General features: G+C 47.3%; 1 protein-coding gene across 2 annotated transcripts in view; it reads right to left on the bottom strand.

Moving 5' to 3' along the window:
• Positions 1–6937: 6937 nt before the first annotated feature.
• GRID1 (glutamate ionotropic receptor delta type subunit 1) overlaps positions 6938–22237 on the bottom strand; it is a 784539-nt gene continuing 769239 nt past the window's right edge. The window contains exons 15-17 of one of the 2 annotated variants that reach the window (XM_021943982.2): positions 18412–18652; positions 18062–18152; positions 6940–7647 (exon numbers count right to left, since the gene is read on the bottom strand). In XM_021943982.2, coding sequence (XP_021799674.2) covers positions 18063–18152; positions 18412–18652 — 331 coding nt within the window. In that variant the 3' untranslated portion in view covers positions 6940–7647; position 18062. Of the gene's footprint in view, positions 7648–18061; positions 18153–18411; positions 18653–22237 lie in introns of both variants that reach the window. The other variant, XM_003903675.5, reaches the window with a different exon arrangement.

Below are 22237 nucleotides of genomic sequence, written 5' to 3' on the forward strand. Positions count from 1 at the left end.
CATACAACTGTAAAGTCCAGAGCCAAAATGCAAAAGCAGGTCTCACTTATTTTATTGACACAGCATTTGTCTAGCATTCGTACCCATCTAAGGTGCACAAATCCCTTCTTCCTGCACCCCTTGCCCAGGGAGCCAGGCCTAGAACAGAGCAAACGTGGATATATCCCAGGCAGGGCACTGGCCCTTCCCATCCAAGAAGGCCACAGGGAGGTAAGAGGTTGAAAGTAAGAGGCAAAGTGAAAGGAATCCTGTCTACTTAATGTCAGGGAAACAAACATGAGAGCTTCAGGGGAAGACAGACCAGCCAAAATCCTCTGAACGAAGACATGAGCGAGGGAGGTCTCTGAGGAGGTTGACTTCACCATTGAAATGCAAGCGAGAGGATGCTGGAGGGTGGTGGATTGTCAAGTGGCAGGGCACAGGCACCAAGCTGGAATAGTAAACACGGTGGTGGGGAGTGGACTGGGTAATACTAGAGCATTTAGAACCAAAATCAGCCCAGGGACTGAGTGTGGAGACAGCCAATTCCCTGCCAGTCTATTATTTCTGGAGGAAGAGCTTGAATAAGTTTATTTCACTCAATTTTTTTTGCTTGCCTCAAATTAAGGATGGATGAAGCAGTTCTAAGGACTGAGAAGTTGTGCTATGGGAACCAACTCCCAATTGCAGCTTTTTTTTATGATTACTAACTATGGAATTTTCACCAAATAGAAGATATAGGTATTATTGTCACTAATATAAGAATGAAACAGTGAGATTCAAAGAAGTAAAAAGGAATGTGCTCAAGATGTCACCCCCAATAAGAGCCAGACATAGGAATCCAGCCCAGACCTGGCCAGTTTTAGTATTCATTCCTTTGACTTATCTTGACCACTTTCTTGGGTGCCAGGATCAGGGCACCAGCCCCACCCTGTTGCCCATGCATCTCATGGTGCCCAGTGTGCCCTGCCAGTGAGATTTTTCCACCTCCTCTTAGTCAAAGCCCCAAGGCCCGCATCTGCAATGCATTTTCTACACTCCCTCCTCTGGCTACTGTTCTGCTTTTCACCTCAGATGAGCACCAAAATAAGATTGCACCTAAACACTCACCTTGGAAGAGTGAGATGCAGAGGCTTGCCTGACTCACAACTCTTAAGGCAAGTGGCTTAGAGCTTTTATACGAGAATTTTAGGAATATGTGAAAGATATGAACCAGGATCCTGGAATAAATGCACATACACACATGCATACATACATGCACAAGCAATTTGGCAGATAATTTTTGGAGGTTTTTCAGGCACCTCTTAGGTCTGTCAAGGGACTTTGATGGAGGAATTCCTGCCCAGGGGAGAATCCTAAAACTCTTTAGAGCACTAGTTAGCCTCAGAGTTTCCCTTAGCTTGATGCACACTTTACCTTTGGCAGAAGGAGGAGATGCCTCTTGGGGAGTCTAAGGGAGGAAGGAGACACCCTTAGAGGAACAGTCCAGCTTCTGAGTAAACCTAACAGACTGATGCCCTGCCTGGCTGAGGCAGCTTCAGGGGAGCAGATATCTAGCCCAACGCTGTGGTTAGAAATGACCCTGTTAGCCCAGCCTAGCTACAGCCACTGCAGGGGGCCACAAGCAGATACTCACCGACTGCCCTGAAGCCACTGGAGAGAAGGCAGCAGATGTAGAGGCTGGGGTACCTGATAGGCTGGTGACAGGGAAGGTCAGCACAGGTGCAGCAGCTGAGGCACAGCAGGTATGCTCTCCAGGAGGGAGAGCCGGCTGTACTGGCAGGAGTATGCACTAAGGACTCAGACAGACAAGACAGTGAATCCCAACACTCTCTCTCACCAGCTTTGGAACCATGTCTTTTTGAGTCTCAGTTTTCCTATCTATAAATCTATTTATAATATTTTTTACCTTGCATGACTGATCTGAGAATAAGAGAGTGTTTATATGTGAGGGGTATAGTACAGTCCCTCAAACACCACACCTGATCGAGATATAGTCACTGATACAGATGATAATGGGTATTCTTATTAGGAAGCAGGATGTTTTGGAGAATGCTTGGGGATTCTTTGCATATTTCAGGGATTCTGGTTGCAAATCAGGATTTTAGAACAAGGGACTGATGATAGAGGAGGGTTAGCTGAGCACACCAGGCAGCTTTGCAGACAAGAGGCCACATTGCAGGAGCTGCTCCTCCCTCCTCGGTGGCTGATTGCAGAGCACCGCTTGGCTGATTGTTGCATTGAGATTGTGCACTGGGCAGGGAAGCTCTGAAACAGCCTCTTTTCTGCCCTGGTTTCTGTTTCTGATGAGCATATCTCCATTTGTTTATGTCACCCAAGTGCATTGCCACGTGCTTTAAAACTCTACATGCATGTGTCTGATATGGTGAGTGTGTTTGCATAGACTTAGGTGTTTGTGCATGAACATGTACATATGTGTATATGTGTCTGTGTGTACTTATTTTAGATGTACAAGTCTCCATATGTTGGTGAATATTTTGTTTTCCTCTGAGTTTGGACACCCCTGAGTCTCTGGCAACTGTATACTTGAATCTACCAGCTACTGAGCTCTCCTTGGGGCACATTTGGTTGCTCACCGTAAGTAATCCAGGTCTGTCTAGTGCCCTCTCTTCCAGATCCCAGCCATCAGCCATTGTAAACTTCTGTGCCCATCTTTTTTTTTTCCCCCTGCAGACAGAGTTTCTATTATCTCTGGAACTCAGTGCTCAATGTCAAGTTCAGAGGTGAGACAATAAATGCTGGCAGGGGAGGGATGATCAGACATTACAGACAATTGTCCCTTCCTCTTTCGTAGGAGGTGACTATTAGCTCACCTGATTTATCTGGAATAGGTTCCCTTCTCTCGTAAGTAATCTCCTCTGACTAAATACCACCACTGAGAGGCAAAAGAAAAAAACAGACAGTGAGTAAAGTTATTGGCACAGAAGAGGGTTATTTATGTGCAGTTTCTTGGTACAAAGGGTGAGGATAATAAGAATAAACAGTTTTATTAAAACAACTAATGGCATAAAAGAATATTTTAGATATTAAAAAATGTTACATTAGGAACAGAAATTCTGCCTCTTTTATTGTGTCCACAGCAAGGAAAGGTCAGTTAAAATTGTCTGGAGCTTTTATCTCATTTTCTTTTGCCAAACCTTGGAGTACAAGGCTCTAGTTAAGACGCAGATGCTAACTCATGAGCAGATACTTTTGGGAGTGAAGGTTTCCTGAAAATGAAGCTGGAGGCACTCAATTAAGTGGCCCCTTCACCTTGGAAGCAGAAGGTCACATAGAGACCTGAGTTAGCTATTAGACCTTGCCCATCTCTGTTATTTAATAATATTTAAAATGTTTGCTATTTCAATTTTTTATAATATTTCTATCACCTATTATTAAATGCAATGACTTTTAAATGAAAATGCACAGGCCATGGATTGCATCCCTCCAGGTCCTCATGGCCTTTAGGATCACTGGGCTTTTCTTCTTTAATGTGTCTGCTTCTCCTTCAGTGCTTGAAAAGATAAACATTAGGTATGAAATTAGTTTTACCTTGGTACTATTTGGAGGATTTCTAATTTAGGAACTAGGTAGCTTCTTCTTAAGAAAACAGCCCTTTGTGATTCCCCGCAGCTGCTCCTGTCCACCCATCTGCTCACAGAATCCAGTGGTGTCTGTTGCCCACCCCTCGGCCCCAGTCTCAGGAGTGACCCCAATGTGGAGAAGCCTGTCCTTGGTGCCGGACAGAAGAACTAGGGCTGGGCATCCTCCCTTTGGTTTCTAAAAGAAGAAGTCTTGATCATGACAGACAGCCCCCTTAGATCAGCTTTACTGAGCTCGAGGCCAACAGCGGGGCTGTTTCCACCACAAAGTCACTGAAGCCAGGGGACTTTTTCAGAGGTTGGCTGAAAAGCACATGCATCTGAGGGTAGAGGATCAGGTTGATGGCTCGAGGCCTGTAGGATGACTGAGGGCATAGGATGTTCACTGAAGAAAGGTCTCCACAGATCCTGTAAGGGCCAAACTTTGAGAAGCCAAGCTATGGCTCCACCAGGAATGACAGTCCCTTAGCCCTGAGACCTAAGCACAGGGAAGCAACTTATCTAGAGGAGAGGGTGAGTGCAGAGATGAGAGTGGCAGCACAGTCCGCTGACAATTAAAAGGGTGTTCATTCCTCCAGGCCATGGGAACACTTCTCTACACTGATCAATCATGACCCAGTTCTCTCCTAAGACACTTCCAAGAACTTAATATTTTAAAGAACACTGTTAGGTTAACCAAAAATTAGACTTGCTGCTCAGCCTGTCCCTCACACTGTCCCCTGGTTGGTTTCAGGGAACTCTGGATATGCACTGGGTGAAGAGGGCATGGCCTACCTCCAGGCATATCTGAGACCCCCTTGAGGAGTTTTTCTCATGACTGTCCCTGCCGAGGGCACAGAATTTACTTCATAATCTCAGCATGCCCAGAAACAAGCAGACAGTATTTCTTCACCCCAGAGAATAAGAGCATAGGGAGCAAAGACAAGATTTATTATTAAACAACTTTAATCCAAATGCTGATTATTATTTGCAGTGTCTGAAGGCACAAAATATACCTAAAATGTATGGAATAGTCTAAACAGAGTTATAAATCCAAAGAGCAAAGCATGAAAAAAGATACATTCTGAGCTGACACAGAAATCTGAGTTGGGAAGATTTTTTTTTCCTAGAGAACTTGCTTGACTATCAATCATTTCCCCTCATGCCAAGGGTAGAAAATTCTAAAAAAAAAAAAAATAATAACATAAACGGTGAAGAATAACACCATGAGGTGTTAAGGATTTTGTATAAGCAGAATACTTCTCTTGAGGATGCTGGTCTCTCTCTCTCTCTCTCTCTCTCTCACACACACACACACACACACACACACACACACGCACAAACACATCCTCCATCTCCCTCTCTTTCCCCCTTGACACTCATTCTAAGCAGAACCGTCCAAGAAGACATCCATGCTATACCCCAGAAGACAGGCCATCTCAGGGGGCAATGGGGAAACAGAGTTGGTGTGAGATAAGGCAGTGAGACCAGAGTTTGATTAAAAAAATAGAGAGATATATATATATGAAAAATTGACCATTCAGGGCAGGGCCCCAATGTGCTGATGGAAAACAAAGCCTGCTCTTCCTCGGGGTCATGGTAGCCCACCTAGGCTTCTCTGAGCATGCCTGGCTTCAAGCTCCACATGCTCTGATTGGAGAAATGTCAATGGATTGCCTAGGTAGCACGAATATCAGACCATTCTCAGCATCCAGCGATAAATCATAATTATAAACACTCTCTTCCCCACAGTGCTTTTAGCTGACTGTGTGATGTGGCTGTTCTTTACTGCTCAATCATGTCACTAGGGACTTTAGGAAAGAAATCAATCCCGAGCTAGTTATCACCCTCATAAATACATCTCTCTAGAAACTCCATAAGGCTATAGAAGAAGCAATCAATAGGACTTTGTATTTCTCCACGATCACAGACCCAGGCTCTCAGCTCCGTGATTACTGCTGGCTGTGGGAGCTCCACCTCCTTCAGTGACAGATGTGGGCTGTGTATTCCATTCTGACAGGTCTGGAGATCAGAATAACCTTTGTCTTTAGGAGAGGAACTGAAGTGACACAACTCAGATTCCCCCAGTTCCACTCCTAATGGTTCTTTCCCTGATTCTGTAGTTTAGTTGCCTCAGAAAGGGCAACTGAAGGAGGGGGAGCTGTTAGGTAGTCCTAGGCTTACAAAACTGGATTTCCCCGCAGCTGTACCTGCACAGGCATAGGCCTGGAAATCTCAGAGGATATCAGATGCCCTGAGTGAGAAGGGCCCCTGCTCTGGGCTGGATTGGTGCTTGAAGAGGACTCCAGGTCTGGTCTGGAGAGGGTGGTGAAGCTGGAAGGGAGGGTTTGTGCTGGAGCCATCCCTGTTTGTTGGACTGCCTGCACGATTTAGGACCCTGAGATAGGCCTTCACTTTTGGGGCTACAAGCAACTTCCCTGGTGGATGGGAGTTACACTTATGCTTCTTATCTAAGGGGCAACGCTTTCATCCTACCTAAACAAACATGGTCTCTTTTCTCTATTTCTCAGCATGCCCCATCACCTGGAGTACTGGTCCACCCACCTGGGCACCTCCCCCAACTCTTTCTAAAAGGATCTGTTTACCTGACACCACGAAGCTTCTACTCCCTGCATCTATGGCCTCACTTCCTTCTCTCACCCAGGACCATAGGCCGAAACCCAAGGGAACATTCTTCCTCTACCTCGCCTTTTGTTCCACCACCTCACCTGGTCCATGTAACTAACCCCACCTCGCAACTCCTTGCCCCCATGGACCTTCTTCCAGATCAACCCCACCTCTGCCCAGCCTCCCTGAGGAAATGATGGAGTCTGCCCTCCTTCCCCCAATATTCTATCACTTTTTGATTCTTCTAATTTTGAAAAGAAAATAAGAAACAAAGCCAACAGGATGAGATATGAACAGCTCAGTATCAAAGTCCTCAATTACCTTATTACAGGTAACTGTCAGCTTCTCTTGGGCCCACGGGGCAGAGGCACACTGCGGCACACACAGCAGTGACCATCTCGTCCCGCATGATCCAGGACAGGACAGGACAGGACAGGACGGCCCTGAGTCCAGGGCACCTCCTCGGTCCCAGGCTACCCAGAACAGCCGATCACCCTACAGCACAGCAACCCAGTGGGCGAGCCCAATACGGGCTCCAGACTCACTCTTTATGCAGCTGAAGGACTAAAAGGAATGAGGGGCCAGGAGCAAAGAAATGGGGCAGCAAGCTATGGGACAAGGCAGCTAGTGGCATGTGGGGCTCCTCGTCTTCCCTTCTCCCCCAGCAGAGAGGGGCTTCTTATCTGGTCGCCCCTCCTGCCCTCAGAAAGGCCCAGGAATGGGGGGGCTCCTTTGGCACTTCAGAATGATCACAAGTAATTTTCCTTTTTATTCATATAGAACAAAATTTACAAAGTCATTCATACAGTTTTTGTGTTTTTTTACTGACTTCGAAAATTGGGAATATTCAAAATACACTTTTACCCCACTCCATTCTGTCATTATTTACACATATGTACAAGAAAAATGAAAGAGTCTCTGTGTATGTGTGTGTGTGCGAGTGTGTGTGGTTTGTGTTGTTGTCTTCTTGTATTAAAAAGCTCTGCTGGTCGGGTGGGTGGGAGGGTGGGCGGGAGGGCAGGCGGCGCGGTCAGATGGAGGTCCCGTGGGAGGTGTCCAGAGACTCTGGAAGGACGCCTCCAGGCACGGGCTGGAAGGACATGGGGATGGGGGTCTTCACCGGGCTCTGCCGGAACAGCCCCCCGTTGGGCGACCTGTGTTTGCACTGCATGGAGGGCATGGTGGCTGAGCTGCTCAGCGGCAGTGGCAGGTTGCTGCTGGGCACTGATGAGAGTGTCCGGCTGGTGCCATGGCTGCTCTGCTCCGGCAGAAAGGTGCTGACTGAGAGCTGGGTGTTCTGGTACTCCCGTGTTGGCTCCAAGGTCTGGGTGGGAGCCAGGCCCCCCATCTCCAGGGCTGAGAGCTCAATCGACGCTGGGGAAATCTGCTTGTGAGCAATGTCTTCATCCATGAGGCTGTTCATGCGCCGATGGACCTGCTCCAAGTTCACTTCTTTGTCCTGGAGGGAAGGCACAGGAAGGTCAGGTGGGGCCCTAACAGTAAGTCAAGGATGGCTTGCTACAACTCTGGATGTCTGGAGGCACCAGGCCTGGTCAGTCTGTTGGGCTGTGGGTGAGTATCCCATTCATGTGGCTCCCACCTCCCCTCAATTATATGGCCAACCCTCAGTCATATGGGGAAGCCATGGGGTAGACATGATCCCTATGTAACAAAGAAGATGCCATCAACAGGCCTTGGCTGCATCCTACCTTGCCTCTGTACTCAGTTTAGAGTCACTGCCACACCCAGAACCAACCCTTAGGACAAGATGCTTTGAAGAGCAGGCAGAGACAGGAGAAGTTGTTCCACAGGAATAAAGGAAATGGTCCTCGAGCCCCTAAGGTGCCCCATGAATATGCCACTTCAAGTTCACGATGATGAAAAGACTTTGTATGATTATCCCCACCTTACACAAGAGGAGGCTCAAGCCCAGGAAGGTTCAATGACTCCTCAGAGTCACAGGTCCATGAGTGTTAGAGGCAGCTTGGAGGCCTGGAGCCAGAGAGAAGCCCTGCCTCACCCAGTGACCTCTGTCCTCCCTGTGCAATCTCCTCAGGCAGCCCAAGGAAGGGGACATGTCCTTGTCTGGAAGGGCAAGAGGGCAAGCGTTCCTGCATGGAGATTGTGAGGAATGGGACTTCCCCAGGGTCAGCTGACTCTCCTGGTTTCATGAGGGTTCAAGGCTATCTAAGTGGGTGATCTCACACCTGGTACTGTCTCACCACAGTGGGTGACATCACAGGAAATTACTTGGTTTGTTCATTTGCTTAAGAAAGAAAACAAAACAGAATATTGTTCCTTTCAAATAACTTGATGATTTGTCTACAATGTCAGAATAATTAAAGGCAGACAAACTGCTTGAAAGCTCAAGGAAGACGTCATCTCCTTCCTTAGCTTCCCCGCAGTGAGGTGGGCACAGGATCTGGTGCTCAGCAGAGGAGCCATATGAGCTTCCCGGTGAGGTTGAAGCTGCAGGGACTTTGTAAGCAACATGGGTGCTGATGGGCCAGGGAACGTGGTGACCTCTCCCTCACCTCAAACTCCTAGAGAAATACAGTCCCGAAGCTCAGCTCCCAGGCACCCCTGCAGGTGGTCTCATGTTGGCATCTTGTATCAGAGAAAGCAACCCATCCCCTGTCCACCTTGCAGAGGAGTTAGAAATATTAAGAAATATAGGAGCCCTGAATATGCTTTCAGAAGAAAACAAAGGAATCACATGAATCTAAGAGCCATTCCAATGACTGCTTTGAGCTTCTGTGGGGATGATCGGAGAGGATTTCCACCCCCAGAAGTTCAGCTGAAAGATGGGCATGAGCCCTGACCAGATGAATGCATGAATTACAGGGCTAACCCCCATGAAAGGTCAACTCAGTGTTCCCCAGGCAAGGAAGTTAAGTGCTCTACAGTTCACTCCTTGCTTCAATGTCCCCTGGCACATAGAAGGTGGGACCACTGCTCTCTCCACACCTTTATGAGTTCATGGTTGGCACACAGAGCTTGGCTTCTGATGAGACACCTGCTGTCATTCTCAGAATTCTTCCCAGGACAAGAAAACTGACAACACCCATAAGACAACTTGACAAGTCATGCCAGGGCAGGAGGAAATCAAGAGAGCCAACTGGTTTGACAGTAGAGGATACTATGGGATGTGGCTTGGTGTCATAGGTGAAAATGATATCAGAAACCACTGGCACAGCTTCATAGGCACAGTCACAACTCCAGTGATCTGAAGCCCACCCACACAAGCAGAGCTCAGTTCATTGGTGCTGGAGACTATCTCTGAGTTAGGGTCACCTCTGCATGGCAAGTGTCATGGGGAAATCAGGGGGACTGGCTGGAGAATGCCAGGCTTCTACTTGGCCCAGCTAAATATTGTTCATGCAATGCTTATGCTGACTCCTTCAAAGGTTTGTAAAATATAGAGCAAACCAAATTCAAGTTATTTTCCTAATTACCTTATACCATGGTGGAGCCAGCTCTGTTCAACTTTGCTCCTTTTTGTGTGTTCTATTTTGTCTGCTTTGTTTTCATTTTTGCATGTAAGACTACTTTAGGAATATTTTATAACTGTTATACAGGGTATTAGTGGCTTAGCGCCACTCAGCATCAATGATCTTTTCCCAAGGAAGTCTATGGTTTATTGCTTTTAGGGAGTTACTATCCCCACTGGATAACAGTTTAACAGGCTATCAAGAGACAGGTTACCTGACAGAGACAGGACCATGACCCCAATAAGGACAGTAAGATTGAAGCTGAATCCTGAACAAAGAGACAGAGAGACAGAAAACAGTGGGTGCTTCATCTGCTGCAGCAGTGGGACTCCGTCAAACTTCCTCTTCCACAGCTGTCCTCCTAGTGTCTGGGTGCTGGGCCTCCAGACAAGCCCTGACCCCTGCCCAGCATCAAGTCTGCATCTCTAGCATTCTTGGGACTGCTATGAGCTCCTGTTAAACTGTGGATAGAGTGTCATCTGTATTAGTGAGACTCAGTGCCACAATCATTTTGGTGAATATTTGTATCTATAAGGCATGTTCATTTTGAAATGTATGAATGGCACAAAACAAGTACCAGGGAGTCTGGAAGTTGTAGTTGAGAGAGGAATTCAGATACTTTCAGGGTTTAATAAGATAACCTTCTCTTCTCTTTGCAGCTAGCAAAGCTTGGAGAAGGCTGAACAAGCTGGTCACCCGCATTGGCAGAGACTTTCATTTCTGTGGAAGGGAAATTGATGACCTGGGGACCACTGGAAGAACTAGTTAGTAACTAGTCAGCTGCATAATCTTCCCTTTTCCTCCCTTCTAACTTCCCTTCAGGACTTTAAGGACCCCTTTGAAGATGAAAAGAAATAAAGTTTGAGTGGACTCAATTGAAGTGGGAACCGGGTGTCTTGGTTCCAGGGTTGCTCAACTCTGGATTCTGGCAGTTGATAGAGGGCCTGTCCTTTTTCTCAGTCAATTGAGCACTAGCCCAGGGTGTTCAGGAGATGCTCCCATTTTGTCAGAGTTTGGAGAGAAGGAAAGATTAACTTCCTGTCCAAGAAAGCCACAGGGAGGTAGGGGGTTGGAAGTAAGGGACAAGGTGAAAGAACTGTTTCTACTTCATGCCAGGGAAACAAACATGAGAGCTTCAGAGAAAGACAGACCAGCCAAAATCCTCTGAAGGAAGATGTGAGCGAGGCACGTCTCTGAGCTGGAAGACTTCACCACTGAAGGGTGAGGGAGAGAAAGATGGAGCGTGGTGGACCGTCAAGTGGCAGGGCACAGGTGTCAAGATGGAATGGTAAACACGGCGGTGGGGAGTGGATTGGGTAATACTAGAGCATTTAGAATCAAAACCAGCCCTGAGACTGAATGTAGAGATAGTTAGTTCCCTGACAGTCTGTTATTTCTGAAGAAAGAGCTTGACTAAGTTTATTTTACCCATTTTTTTTTTTTTGCTTGCCTCAAATTAAGGATGGATGAAGCAGTTCTAAAGACTGCTAAGCTGTGCTGCGGGAACCAACTCCCAATTGCAGTTATCATTAGGCTTTAAAGTCTCTGTGTCAGGACATGCAGAAAGTGTCTACACCAAATGGACAAACGTTCCAGGGGGGTTTCCTATCCAAATAGTTATTAAGAAATCCATCCTCTTCACATCAGTGTCACCTCATTCTACTCAAATTCCATCATTCCCAATAGCTCCAACACCAGGACAAATCCTGGGAGATGAGGGTACCATCTCGAGCCTCTTATTTTGGTTGTTTAACTGAATAAGAAAATGTGTATAACTGCAGCAAATGACTCCTGTGTTTTCTGAAAAACAAATGCAGCCATTTGCTGTGTCTCACAATGTGTCCTTTAAGTTGCCTGCTCCTGCTGCTGTCTGTGGGAGCCAGAGCTGAGGTGTGGAGAACAGACTGCCTGGTTTGGAAACCCTGGAAGCATGGTCTGCTTGAATCACCTGGGGCCGTAGATTTAGCACTCATAAAGTCATGTCTGGCTGTTCCTTCTGTGTCTCCAGCCAAGGAAAGAGGAGACAGGAGTAATCAGCCTACTCAAGGAAAGAGGCAGGAGTGATTTGAATAATTATCTATCTTTTAGACAAAATGGTGCATTCTATTATGTTATGCAAATTCAAATAATGGGCTTTTTTATGTGAACTACATCCGTTTACATCCTCATTATCCCACGGTTTCAGTGTTCGGCCAGGTAATGACAGCTGTGAAAAGAGACTTGGAAACTTATTGCTACCTTCATTAATTTACTGTAGGTAACTGACCTAGTGAAACATCCCTGAATATGACATAAAATTCACAGACTGTGTTTACCCATGAATCCGGCTGAATTCCAGCTCTGTGTTTCTCATCCTATATTAAACTGACGACAGATGCACCAACAGAGGTTACTGGAGAACCTCTCCCAGGCATTGTCTTGCAGAGATAAAGTTCTGTAATTAAGCCACTGTTCACCAATGTGGAAATAATACAGTGTATTGGAAAACGGTAATTAACTAAACTATCATCTTTGTAACAGCCTGTTACACGTGGGACTCCTTAGAACAGACTTTGCTTGGAGTCCAACAGCTCTTATTTTAAGTTGGGCAGGAACAAAACTGGGGATGAGGGACTTCCCCCTGACTGAGCTGGCTGTTGGTGGCATTATCCTGTTACCACTGAGACCAACCAGGTGCTAAATTGGACCCAAGGGCTGGGAGAAATGCCACCAACACAATCTTCAGTGTTGTTCCCAAGACTTACCCAACCCCAACGGGCTGGCCTAGGGGTCTGAGAGTATTGGCTGGATAAGGACAAAGGAGCTCAATTACTTAAGTGAAATGGTCTCAGGAGATGGTGGTAGTTTTTCAAAGCATCAGGAGAAAGAGTTCTGATCAGTTCAACCACAGATATTTTAGGGAGGGCAATGAGAGCGAACCGACAATGACTTCACATCATGGTGGTAGCAGCAGGTGCACCAAGGAATGAGCTGAGGCTAGGGGTACAGCAGCTTGCTCAAGGCCACGCAATTCCACAGTAAGTGGAAGGTCAGGACGAGAGCTCACATCTACCAGGTTCCCAAATCTGGGCTCTTTTCTTTTCCTTTTTTTTTTTTTTTTGTTTGTTTGTTTGAGACAGGGTCGCCGTCTGTCTCCCAGGCTAGAGTGCACTGGCCTAATCTCGGCTCACTGCAGCCTTGAACTCCTGGGCTCAAGCAATCCTCTTGTCTCAGCCTCCTGAGTAGCTGGGACTACAGGCACATACCATCTCACCTGGCTAATTAAAAACAAATTGCAGAGACTGAGGTCTAGCTTTCTTTGCCCAGGCTGGTCTCCAACTCCTGGCTTCAAGCAATTCTCCTGCCTTGGCCTCCCAAAGTGCTGGGATTACAGGCATGCGCCACTACACCCAGCCTAAAACCTGGGCTCTTTTCCATGACATCAGTGTGTCAAGAAATTCATCCTCCCCACACCAGTAAGAATTCATTCTACTCAAATTTCATTACCCCCAGTAGCTTCTCACCTTGGAATGCTGGCGTAGATCAGAGGTTTTCATCCTTGGCTGGATATCAGAAGCACATGTGGAGATTTTAGAAATTATGGCAGTCCAGATCTCCCTAATATGACCCTTTGGGAAACAGGGCCCAAGCATCTGTATTTCTAAAAAGCCCCAGAATTCATCACCTCTGATATGCAGCCAGAATTGAAAGCCATTGATCCAGCTGCAATGATTACACAACAATTTAACATTAATAACATTTTCTTTATGTGAGTCCAGACTAGTTCATTCATTCAATAAACGTGCTTGAGCTCCTACTACCAGATGAGCTAACGTTCTTGATAAAGCATCTATCTTGGTCCCTGGCACATAGAAAGTGCTCAATACTTCAATTATATTCATCACCCCTTAATGAGAGCTTCCACTGTTCCAGACAGAAGGCAAATTGATGGGAATCCAGAGGTGAGGAGGCACTGACGGATCTGAAGCAGAGACAGGCAGGTAAATAATTACTGGCAATGTGGAGCACACCCAGCAAGGGAGGCAGCTAGTGGTGGCAGCAGGCAGGGGAGGCTTTGCCAAGTGATCTGGTTTTGAGATGCACAGTGGTGTATGGTAAGTGTTCCATGGCTTCTCACTGGAGGCAGTGGGCTGAAATATGCACACTCACTATTCTTACTCTCATGCTAAGCCATTTGCTCCTGAGCATAGTTCTCAGGCCAGGCTGTTTCCAGCAGAAGGGAGAGACTGAGGTTCAGATAATGTAAATGTGTAACCAGAAGCCAGGAACCTGGCCCCGGGTAGAGCACCAAGTCACAACCTTCATTCCCAAGTCCTCTGGAAAATGCTGCCTCGGAACCCAATGGGCTCATGCACATACCCAGTGGAAAGGACAGTGCCCTGGCCTTTTGACAAGCTTGTACCTGGGAGGCAGCAGGGGTACAGAGGTAGACACATTGTTCACATCCCATCTCTACCCTTCTCACTTCTGAGATGGATTTCATCAAGGATAAGGATGCCTTCCTCCACTACTGAAGAGGACTAACAAGATTGCTCAGCATAGGAAAGGAGCCCTAAGGTGTCACTTGTCTCCCTCATATTCCTCATTGCCTAGCCCAGAACCTTTGGATGGAGTAGCCCCGTGGCCACCATCAACCAAGCATGACCCTGGGCCAGGCACATCTTTAATTCACTTTATATGCCTTCCCTTGTTGAATCCTCAATGCAACACTGCTGGGTTGGCATAAATGAAGAAGAAAAATGTGCAGAAGGGCAAACTCTTTACATGCAGTTGAAGAAGACATCAAAGGAGTGGAGGCAAGGAAGGGTGTGGAGTGGAAGAAGTGAGGGCCTCTGGGATCTAATCTTTCATAGCAGGTGGGGGCATGCAGACAGAGGCTGCCCACAGCCAGAACAGAGGGGCCGTCTGCTCCTCTGTCCCCTGCTGCCCAGCCACCCTGGCCTCAGCCAGCTCCTGTGTGCGATGGAAGCCAGGCCAAGGGAGGGCAGGCAAGGCAGAAAGCAAGAATTCCAAACTCCGAGCCCAGTGATGGATGATTCATATCTCACTCCTCATGTCGTCTCCCATTTCTGCAGTTCTCATCTTTATTTCATGAATATTTTATTCTCAGAGCAATGGCTCCACATCCCCCATAAATCTAGCGGGTGGCTCTTTACTGCATCCATGGAGCTTGGTGCATTCACCTGCATTGGATAACTACATAATCGTCTGATTCCTTAGAAAAAATATGAGCTCAAATCTACATGAATATTAAGGGGTTGAATGCACATTACTACTCTTCTTCAAGTAGGTGTCTAAACTGTGACGACATCCTAGAGCAAGCCATTAAACACAACTTGGGCTCTACCCAAAGACAGGTTTCTGGCTCTTAAGAAATACAGCCAATGCCTCAAAATGAAACATTGAAAGATCAACCAGACACTCTCACCTAATTGCAAATGCTGCCCCATAAAACACGGGCAACCAGGAGCACAAAGTAGTTCTGGATTAAATACCATCATTATTTTTTGAAGGTTTTAAGAATATGCTTCTAAAAGACTGTTGTTTTGAGCCCTTTCCTGGTTCCTATTCCCTGCATGATAAAGTCAAAACCTCTCGGTCTGGCATTTAAGTTCTTCGGTGCAGGCCCCGTATCCCTCCCCAGCTTCCCCTGCTAGCATCTCCTTCCTCATGTTGACACTTCAGCCCTAGAGCTCCAGGAGGTATGATGACTTTGTTCACCTCCGTGCTGTTCACTTTGCCCAAAATGCAACTTCCTGTCTCATCTTTAGTACCAGGATTTGTATCAATGCTTCAAAGCTCAGTTCTAACAGCTCTGAGCCCCAACTAGTCTTCAATAACCACACCCCTAACCCCTCTGACCCCACCATGCCCTGGCTGGGCTGGATGCCCTCAGCACTTTTGTGATACTTGCTGATCACTGCACGACAGCCTGCTCAATGAGTGGAGACTGCTGGGCCCAGCTCTCTGCCACATCTGTGCATGAGGAGGTAAGCTCCCTGAAGGCAGGGGCTGAGTCTTTACAGGCAGGCTTATTAAAGGAAGAAAGGGAGAGAGGGAAGAAGGAAGGGAGACATTGCATTTGAAATTTGGAAACCCATAAAAATAGGAAAAAGATGGAACATTTCCATGCAACCCTTCCTAGCAACACCAGAAGGGGTTGGAGGACAGGCAGCTGCTGTGCTTTTCCAACCTGCCTCTCTCCATGTGTCCTCATTCCTATCTGGAAGCAGGTTGGCAGCAGGGGCAGGAAGTCCCACATTCTGGAAGCAGGGCTGATGTATTCATCATTTCATAACTGAGATCCTGGACTTATGCAGAAGCCAGAATAAAAGGTAGGATGTTTTACCGGCAAGAAAGGAGCTGTTCCTCACAGCTAGGTGATTCCTTGGTCCCCTGGTCTCACATTTTTTTCTCTTTTCTTTTCTGTCTTCCTATCTATGTCTCTTTAACAATCACCAGTCTCTCTCTCTCTCTCTCTCTCTCTCTCTCTCTCTCTCTCTCTCTATCTCTCTCTGTCTCTCTCACACACATACACCACAACAATTAACTGTGGGTGGTCCAGGCTGAAATTGTCCAAACTGTCACTAAACTAGGCATTGTGAAGGGACATGGCTAAAAGCAGACAATGACTTCCCATCCAAAGGACAAGCTCTCCCTGCATGTGGCTCACAGATGATAGGCTAGAGGCTGGGGCTGAGCCTGAACCTGTGTCTCCAGGCCCCCAGCCTTGCCCACTGCTGCCCAGGAAGGCAAATTCCTGACAGTGTGATTTTCATCCACCTGGAGACCCTCCCCTGCTCCCCTGACACAAAAGGCCTTTGCACAGAGGAAACCAGGCTGAAGACTTATGGAAAATAAGCAAAACCCAAAACAAACAACATGGAGTGGGAGCAACATGGGCCAATTAGGGGGTCTGGTCTTTTCCATCCTTCTCATCCTTCTTGGTTCTACTGGGAGTGGTTTTGGGACCACTCCACCATGGCTGTCCACTGATGCTTCCGTGCATAGAGACCTGGGTGGTGCCAAGCAGGTGAATGGTGCACACTGGCCATGGCGTGGAGGGGCTGACACGATGAGGAGAGGTCAGATATGTGTGGCCTTTCCTTAACACTGCTCGTCAGAATAATTCACTGTCCCTCCCACTGACTTCTTTATACAAAATGTTCCGGTAGCTAAAGAAGCTCGGGACAGAACCATCAACTGTTCCTTTCAGGCCTTTTCCTCAAAGCTCTGCCTTTCTTCCCTTCTGAGCTCTGGGGGTGACAGGACAGCCACTGAGGCTGCAACTGACTCCAGCTTCACATTCCCTTACATGGAGATACACTGAAGGATGGAGAGGAAGACAGATGTCCCCGAATATTGCAGATGTACAGAGTTAAGCAGTGTTCTCCTTCCAGGGAAGAGACAGCGTAAGGACAGAGAGCTCACTACCTGGTATAATGCAGAGTCCTGTAAAGGAGTGAGGGACACCCACCCCTGTCCTCATCCCTGACCTGCCAGGAATGCCCTTACAGACCAACGAATGGAGGGTGAGATGTGGCCAGATACCCAGGCCACAGACATGGTGGACCTACCCTTCCTGTCCAGAGGTGCCAAATCCCTGCCCGAAATTAAGCTGAGAAGGAGCCCGCCGGCTCTTACATCCTCCTGGCTGTTTTTCTTTCCTGGCTCAGTTTATTTTTGTGCCCCTTGGACCTCCTTCCTCTGAAACCATTTAATGAACTGCCCGGTACTATCTGAGCTTTCAGTAAAAACAAAAACAGGTAAAAAACAAAAACAAAATAGAAGTGCTTTTGGGTCTGATGCAGGTTGCTTTACCACTTCCTGTTTGAGGTTTATATCCATTTGCACCCACAGAGTCTCTAAGCAGAGCTGTGGTTCTAGACATAGCTGAGGCCTATGTGGCACAGAGTGACAGCCCCGTGGATGGTGTGGCTGGGCATGTGTAGTTTCTGCTGGCAAAGCATCATCACCAAATGACACTCCTTTCCACCCTCCCTTAGGGGAACTGTCTCCAGGTCTCTGGGGGACCTTGGTGAAGGCTTTATTTCAGAAAAAATAAAAATTAAAAAAAAGAGCTTGCAGAAGAATACAAACCCGATAAGAAGGAAGTGTGGAGGGACAGAATCAACTTGCAGTTGGCACATACAGGGAGGGACGTGTGCCCAGAACCTGGAGTGTGGACAGAGCTAGAGTGTTCCCTGGGCTGGGTGTACCCAGGAGGGACAGGGGCAAGGTTGGGCCCTGCAAGGAGGAGGGATATAGGGAGAAAGGAGTGCTGGGAGGGACAGGGATCCCCTGATGCTCTGGGAGAACAGTGCCCTGTGGCCCTTGGTGAGAAGTCAAAGAGAATCAGGAAGGAACGGGCTCCTCTCTTACCCTACAGGTGGTCTCTCCAGGTCAGGGTGGAGGCACATGGGCGGGGCAGGGTAGGGAAGGGCTCTCTGGCGCTGCCCACGCTGTACCTGCTCTATAGATAAATACAGGACTTTAGTGGCTAAGGCTGGCACTGCAGCACTTTGTTCAAGCAAGAAAACATCCCCTACATTCTTCTCTAGTTTTAAAAACAAAATAAAACAACAACGAAATCCCCCAATATAAAACTCTGTTGTCTCCAGACAAGATGACTCAGGTAACTACTAACTAGAAACAATCTGCCCTCCCAGTGGCCCAGTGTGACACTCTTGCCTCTAGGCTGCGAAAGGGAGGGCAGGCCCCAGGGTGCTGACCTCCTTGGGGGTCTCCTGGTGGCACCGGTTGCTGTTCCACCACAACTCCAGGGCAGCCACCAGGCAGGCCAGGAGCAGGCCGATGGCCAGGATGCAGAAGACCCCAGCGAAGCTGTGCAGCTTGAGGGATTTGCCGTCGGCCTGGGCACTGGCATGGCTGGTGAGGTCACAGCGGCCCATGTGTGGCCACCACTTCTGCTTCAGCACATCCAGGTCCCCTGTGTCCTGCAGCTCCAGAATCCTGCAAGACACAATCCAGGTGAGCTATAGCCACTGACCTCATCGACTCAGCCATGAGGGCCCTGGCCCCTGCCCCACCATGCTGGCCCCACCACAGACAACATTGAGCCATCCTAGCAGCTTTCTGCCTTAGCTCTTCTCTTGCCAGTCCACTCCCCACACTGCAGGTAAAGTGTTACTCCCAAAACGCATATTAAGTTTTGTCACTTCCCTCCCCAACAGCCCCCCGCTCTCTCCCACCCTATCCCACTGCCCAAGAATAAAGTCTGACAGCAAATCACATAAGGCCCATCACATGGATTCTGTGGCAGGAGCTCAAGATAAACCTGGGAATACAGAAAGGAAAGAGGCAAACATTTAGGTTGTGGATTTAGGATATTCCTGATCCTGAAAATGCTTTCTTTTGAGCTTTCATTACTATATCCTAAGTCTCTCCCACTGGGATTCACCAAATTATTCATACAATCATTTGATTTGAGGACCTTCTGTGCTTTGCCTAGTATGATGTTCAGCACTGCTGAGCTTATGGTCTAGAGATACAATCACTGACCCTAAAAAAATTAGCTCAATCAAAGTGCAGGCAGAACTGTGATTTAAAAAAAAAAAAATTTAATCAAAGTAGAGGTTCTAGGAAACAGCACATAGTAGGTGGTGTTCACTGGAGGATTGGAGAAATCCTCACAGAGGAGCCTACAGGTAAGGAGAAGCTTGAAGGATGACTAATCATAAAACAGCTCACATGGGTCTAGCATGTTCTATGTGCCAAGGATTACCCTCCATGCTTGACAAATAGTGTTGAATCTTCATTCGCATGCCAATCCTTTGAGATGGTTATTCCTGTTTTCCCATTTGACAGAGAAGGAAATCAAGGCACAGAGAGGTGAAATGTCTTGCCAAAGTCATTATGAGGCTGCCAGGGTTGGCTTTCAACTTGCAGGAGGAAGAACCTTCCTGAGACTAACACCCCATGTGAAAGTCATGTCTGGGGTAGCGCTTAGCATGTTTAAGAAGTGGAAAAATGGCCAGGGAGGCTATTGGGTGGTACGGGAGCAGGCATCAGGTGAGGACAGGGAAGAAGGCAGAGCCCAGACACGGGCTCTGAGAGGGCATCAGTGGCAGTTTCGATTTCATCATGTGTGCAATGGTGGGACAACCCATGCTGCTTCTGTACTCCCCACTGTGGTTTTCTCTGGTTGTGGTATTTTTGTCTGTAACCCAGGAGTCTTAACAGAAAGCCAGTGGTAGCTGGTAGCACTCAGACCCCAAACACCTAAGCTTTTCCAGTGGGGAGTGGAGCTCTTTAAGCCTGATCCATGGTGATATATTCAACTGATAACATCTGTAGAGGTCCCTCTGAGTTCTCTAGGTGTGTGTCGTTAGAGAGCAGCAGTTGTTTATAGCCAGGAGAAATTCACTGCCCACTGGACAGTTGTGTGATCTCTACCCTGGACCTGCATTCCAGCTCAGCTGTGACCACAGACCTGAGGCTATGCTCAATTCCCATACATGGGCTTGTGTCTGGTGGAGACAAGAGTCAAAACCCTGAGGGGGTCCCAAGACCTGTCAGCATCATGGGCCCAGCACAGCATGGCCTCTTGATGTCTGGGAATGGCCTGGCTCAGTGCAAAGATTGGCTTTGGAGGCACCAGACCTCATCTGGACCAGGGACTTGCCCCTCCTAAAGCTCAGTGTTCTCATCTTCGCAACATAAACTGTTGACTCCCACTTAGATGAGCAGATCCTTCAGGACGGGAGCTGTGGGTTATTCTGTTTTCCCTGAGCAACCACAGTGACTGGCACCACTAAGGCTGTCAGTAGATGTCTGTTGTGTCAATAAATGTGTGAATGTACTAATTGAGCAGTAAAAACTTGACTAAGATGGCTGTGGTTAGATATTGATATAATGTCCATTAAGTGCTCAGGGCACTGGTCAGGATGAAAGACACAGAATGTGGCTGTACATTCAGGGACTTGGTTGTTAAGATACATGTGCATTTATATGGTTTGGGGTCATGCTTAGATTGCCCCAGAACACTGCAGACCCCTCTCATGGCACATCACATGGTGAACCGGACAGCCGCAGTGTTGTACCACCTCATATGATCACGTCGGGCCAACTCAGTGGCTGCATGTCTGCCTGTTCACTGGCCTTAATAAGTCTGTGCTGGTAGGCATGAGGAGGCTGAGCCTCCTGGCAGTTGCAGGAACCTCAGGGACAGATAGGCAGGACCTCAGGGCCTTTGAGGAGGTCAGCAGTTGAACAGCTATCTAGCTATGGATAGACAGTAGAGCTTCATGTTCATGGCTATCCATTCAAATCCAGGCTTGGAGTCTCTCAAATTTAGCTCTCTTATCACTAAAGCCTGAGGTTATAATAAATGTACCTACCTCACAGGATATTGCGACAAAATGAGAAGAGGGAACACATACAGACCGTTAGCTTGAGATCTAGCCAGTAATCAGAGCTCCATAAAAACTGGCTAGTAGTTGTCAGTCTGATGGCCACATTGACCAGTAGCCTTATCTTGCCAGCACTGACATGAGCGACCTTTTATAGAGAACACAGTAGGAGCTGATCATTTTACACTGTTTGAATCCTCATAACAGCCTGCCAAGTGGTTCTTATTATGTCTATTTTACGTCTCAAAGACCTAAAGCTCAGAATCTAGATGACTTGCCCACTGTTGCAATTAGAAAGTGGCAATGCTGCTCATCAGAGCTGGGTCATTCTGACCCAGGAGGCCATGGTCTTTCCAGAACAGCAGGCTGTTCTCCTGGGGCCAGCTTCGGGGCCTAGGGGATGGTGAGGCACTGGCCAGATGGTGGTTGTGGGGTTAGACCCCCACTCTTCTGCTCATTAGACAGATCCTGTGCAATGTCAGGGAAGTTGCTTAATTTTGCTGACCTCTTCTTCTTGCTCCCTATAATTGTATGCACTTTTTATACCCAGTCTTATCCCAGAATGATAGTAAGGCAATTTATAGGAAAGCATAACATAAAACAAAAATCCTAAACAAACAAAAATGATATTTAAATATGGAAGGGACAGAGGAAAGATAAAACAAGTCACAGGTACAAAATGACTTTGAGAATGAGGCTAAACTAATGCACACCGTAATAATCCATACTCCCGCTTACAAGAAAGCCAGAGGGATAATAGCCACTTCCTGAAGCCAGCTGTTCTATTTTCCAGACAGATATAATTGCAGGTGCTTTTTTTTTATTCAATAGCTGTGGAGCCTGCTACACAGTAGGTGCTCAATAAATGGCTATTAAGTTGCTAAACATTTATTGAATGCCCACTCTGCATGCTGTGGTCTGCAAGCCTGTTTATAGCACATAAGCCCTGCCACACATGCACATGCATCTAGATTCTGTCTTCTACCAAAGCAAAGGAGCGTATCTTTATTGAAGGAAGTAGTTTAGTTCCCAGGATGAAGGGAAAGACAGTCACAGCAGTTCCACATAAGGCTAGGACCTACCATTTATACCAGAATCTGTTTTCTACAAATGGCATGAGGCACTGCTCTCAGGACCTGTCTCTTCACTCCTCTGAAACATGCCTTAGCTAGGGGCAGCTCACAGT

The sequence above is a fragment of the Papio anubis genome, chromosome 11, assembly GCF_008728515.1.
Source record: "Papio anubis isolate 15944 chromosome 11, Panubis1.0, whole genome shotgun sequence".
Classification (NCBI taxonomy): Eukaryota; Metazoa; Chordata; class Mammalia; order Primates; family Cercopithecidae; genus Papio; species Papio anubis.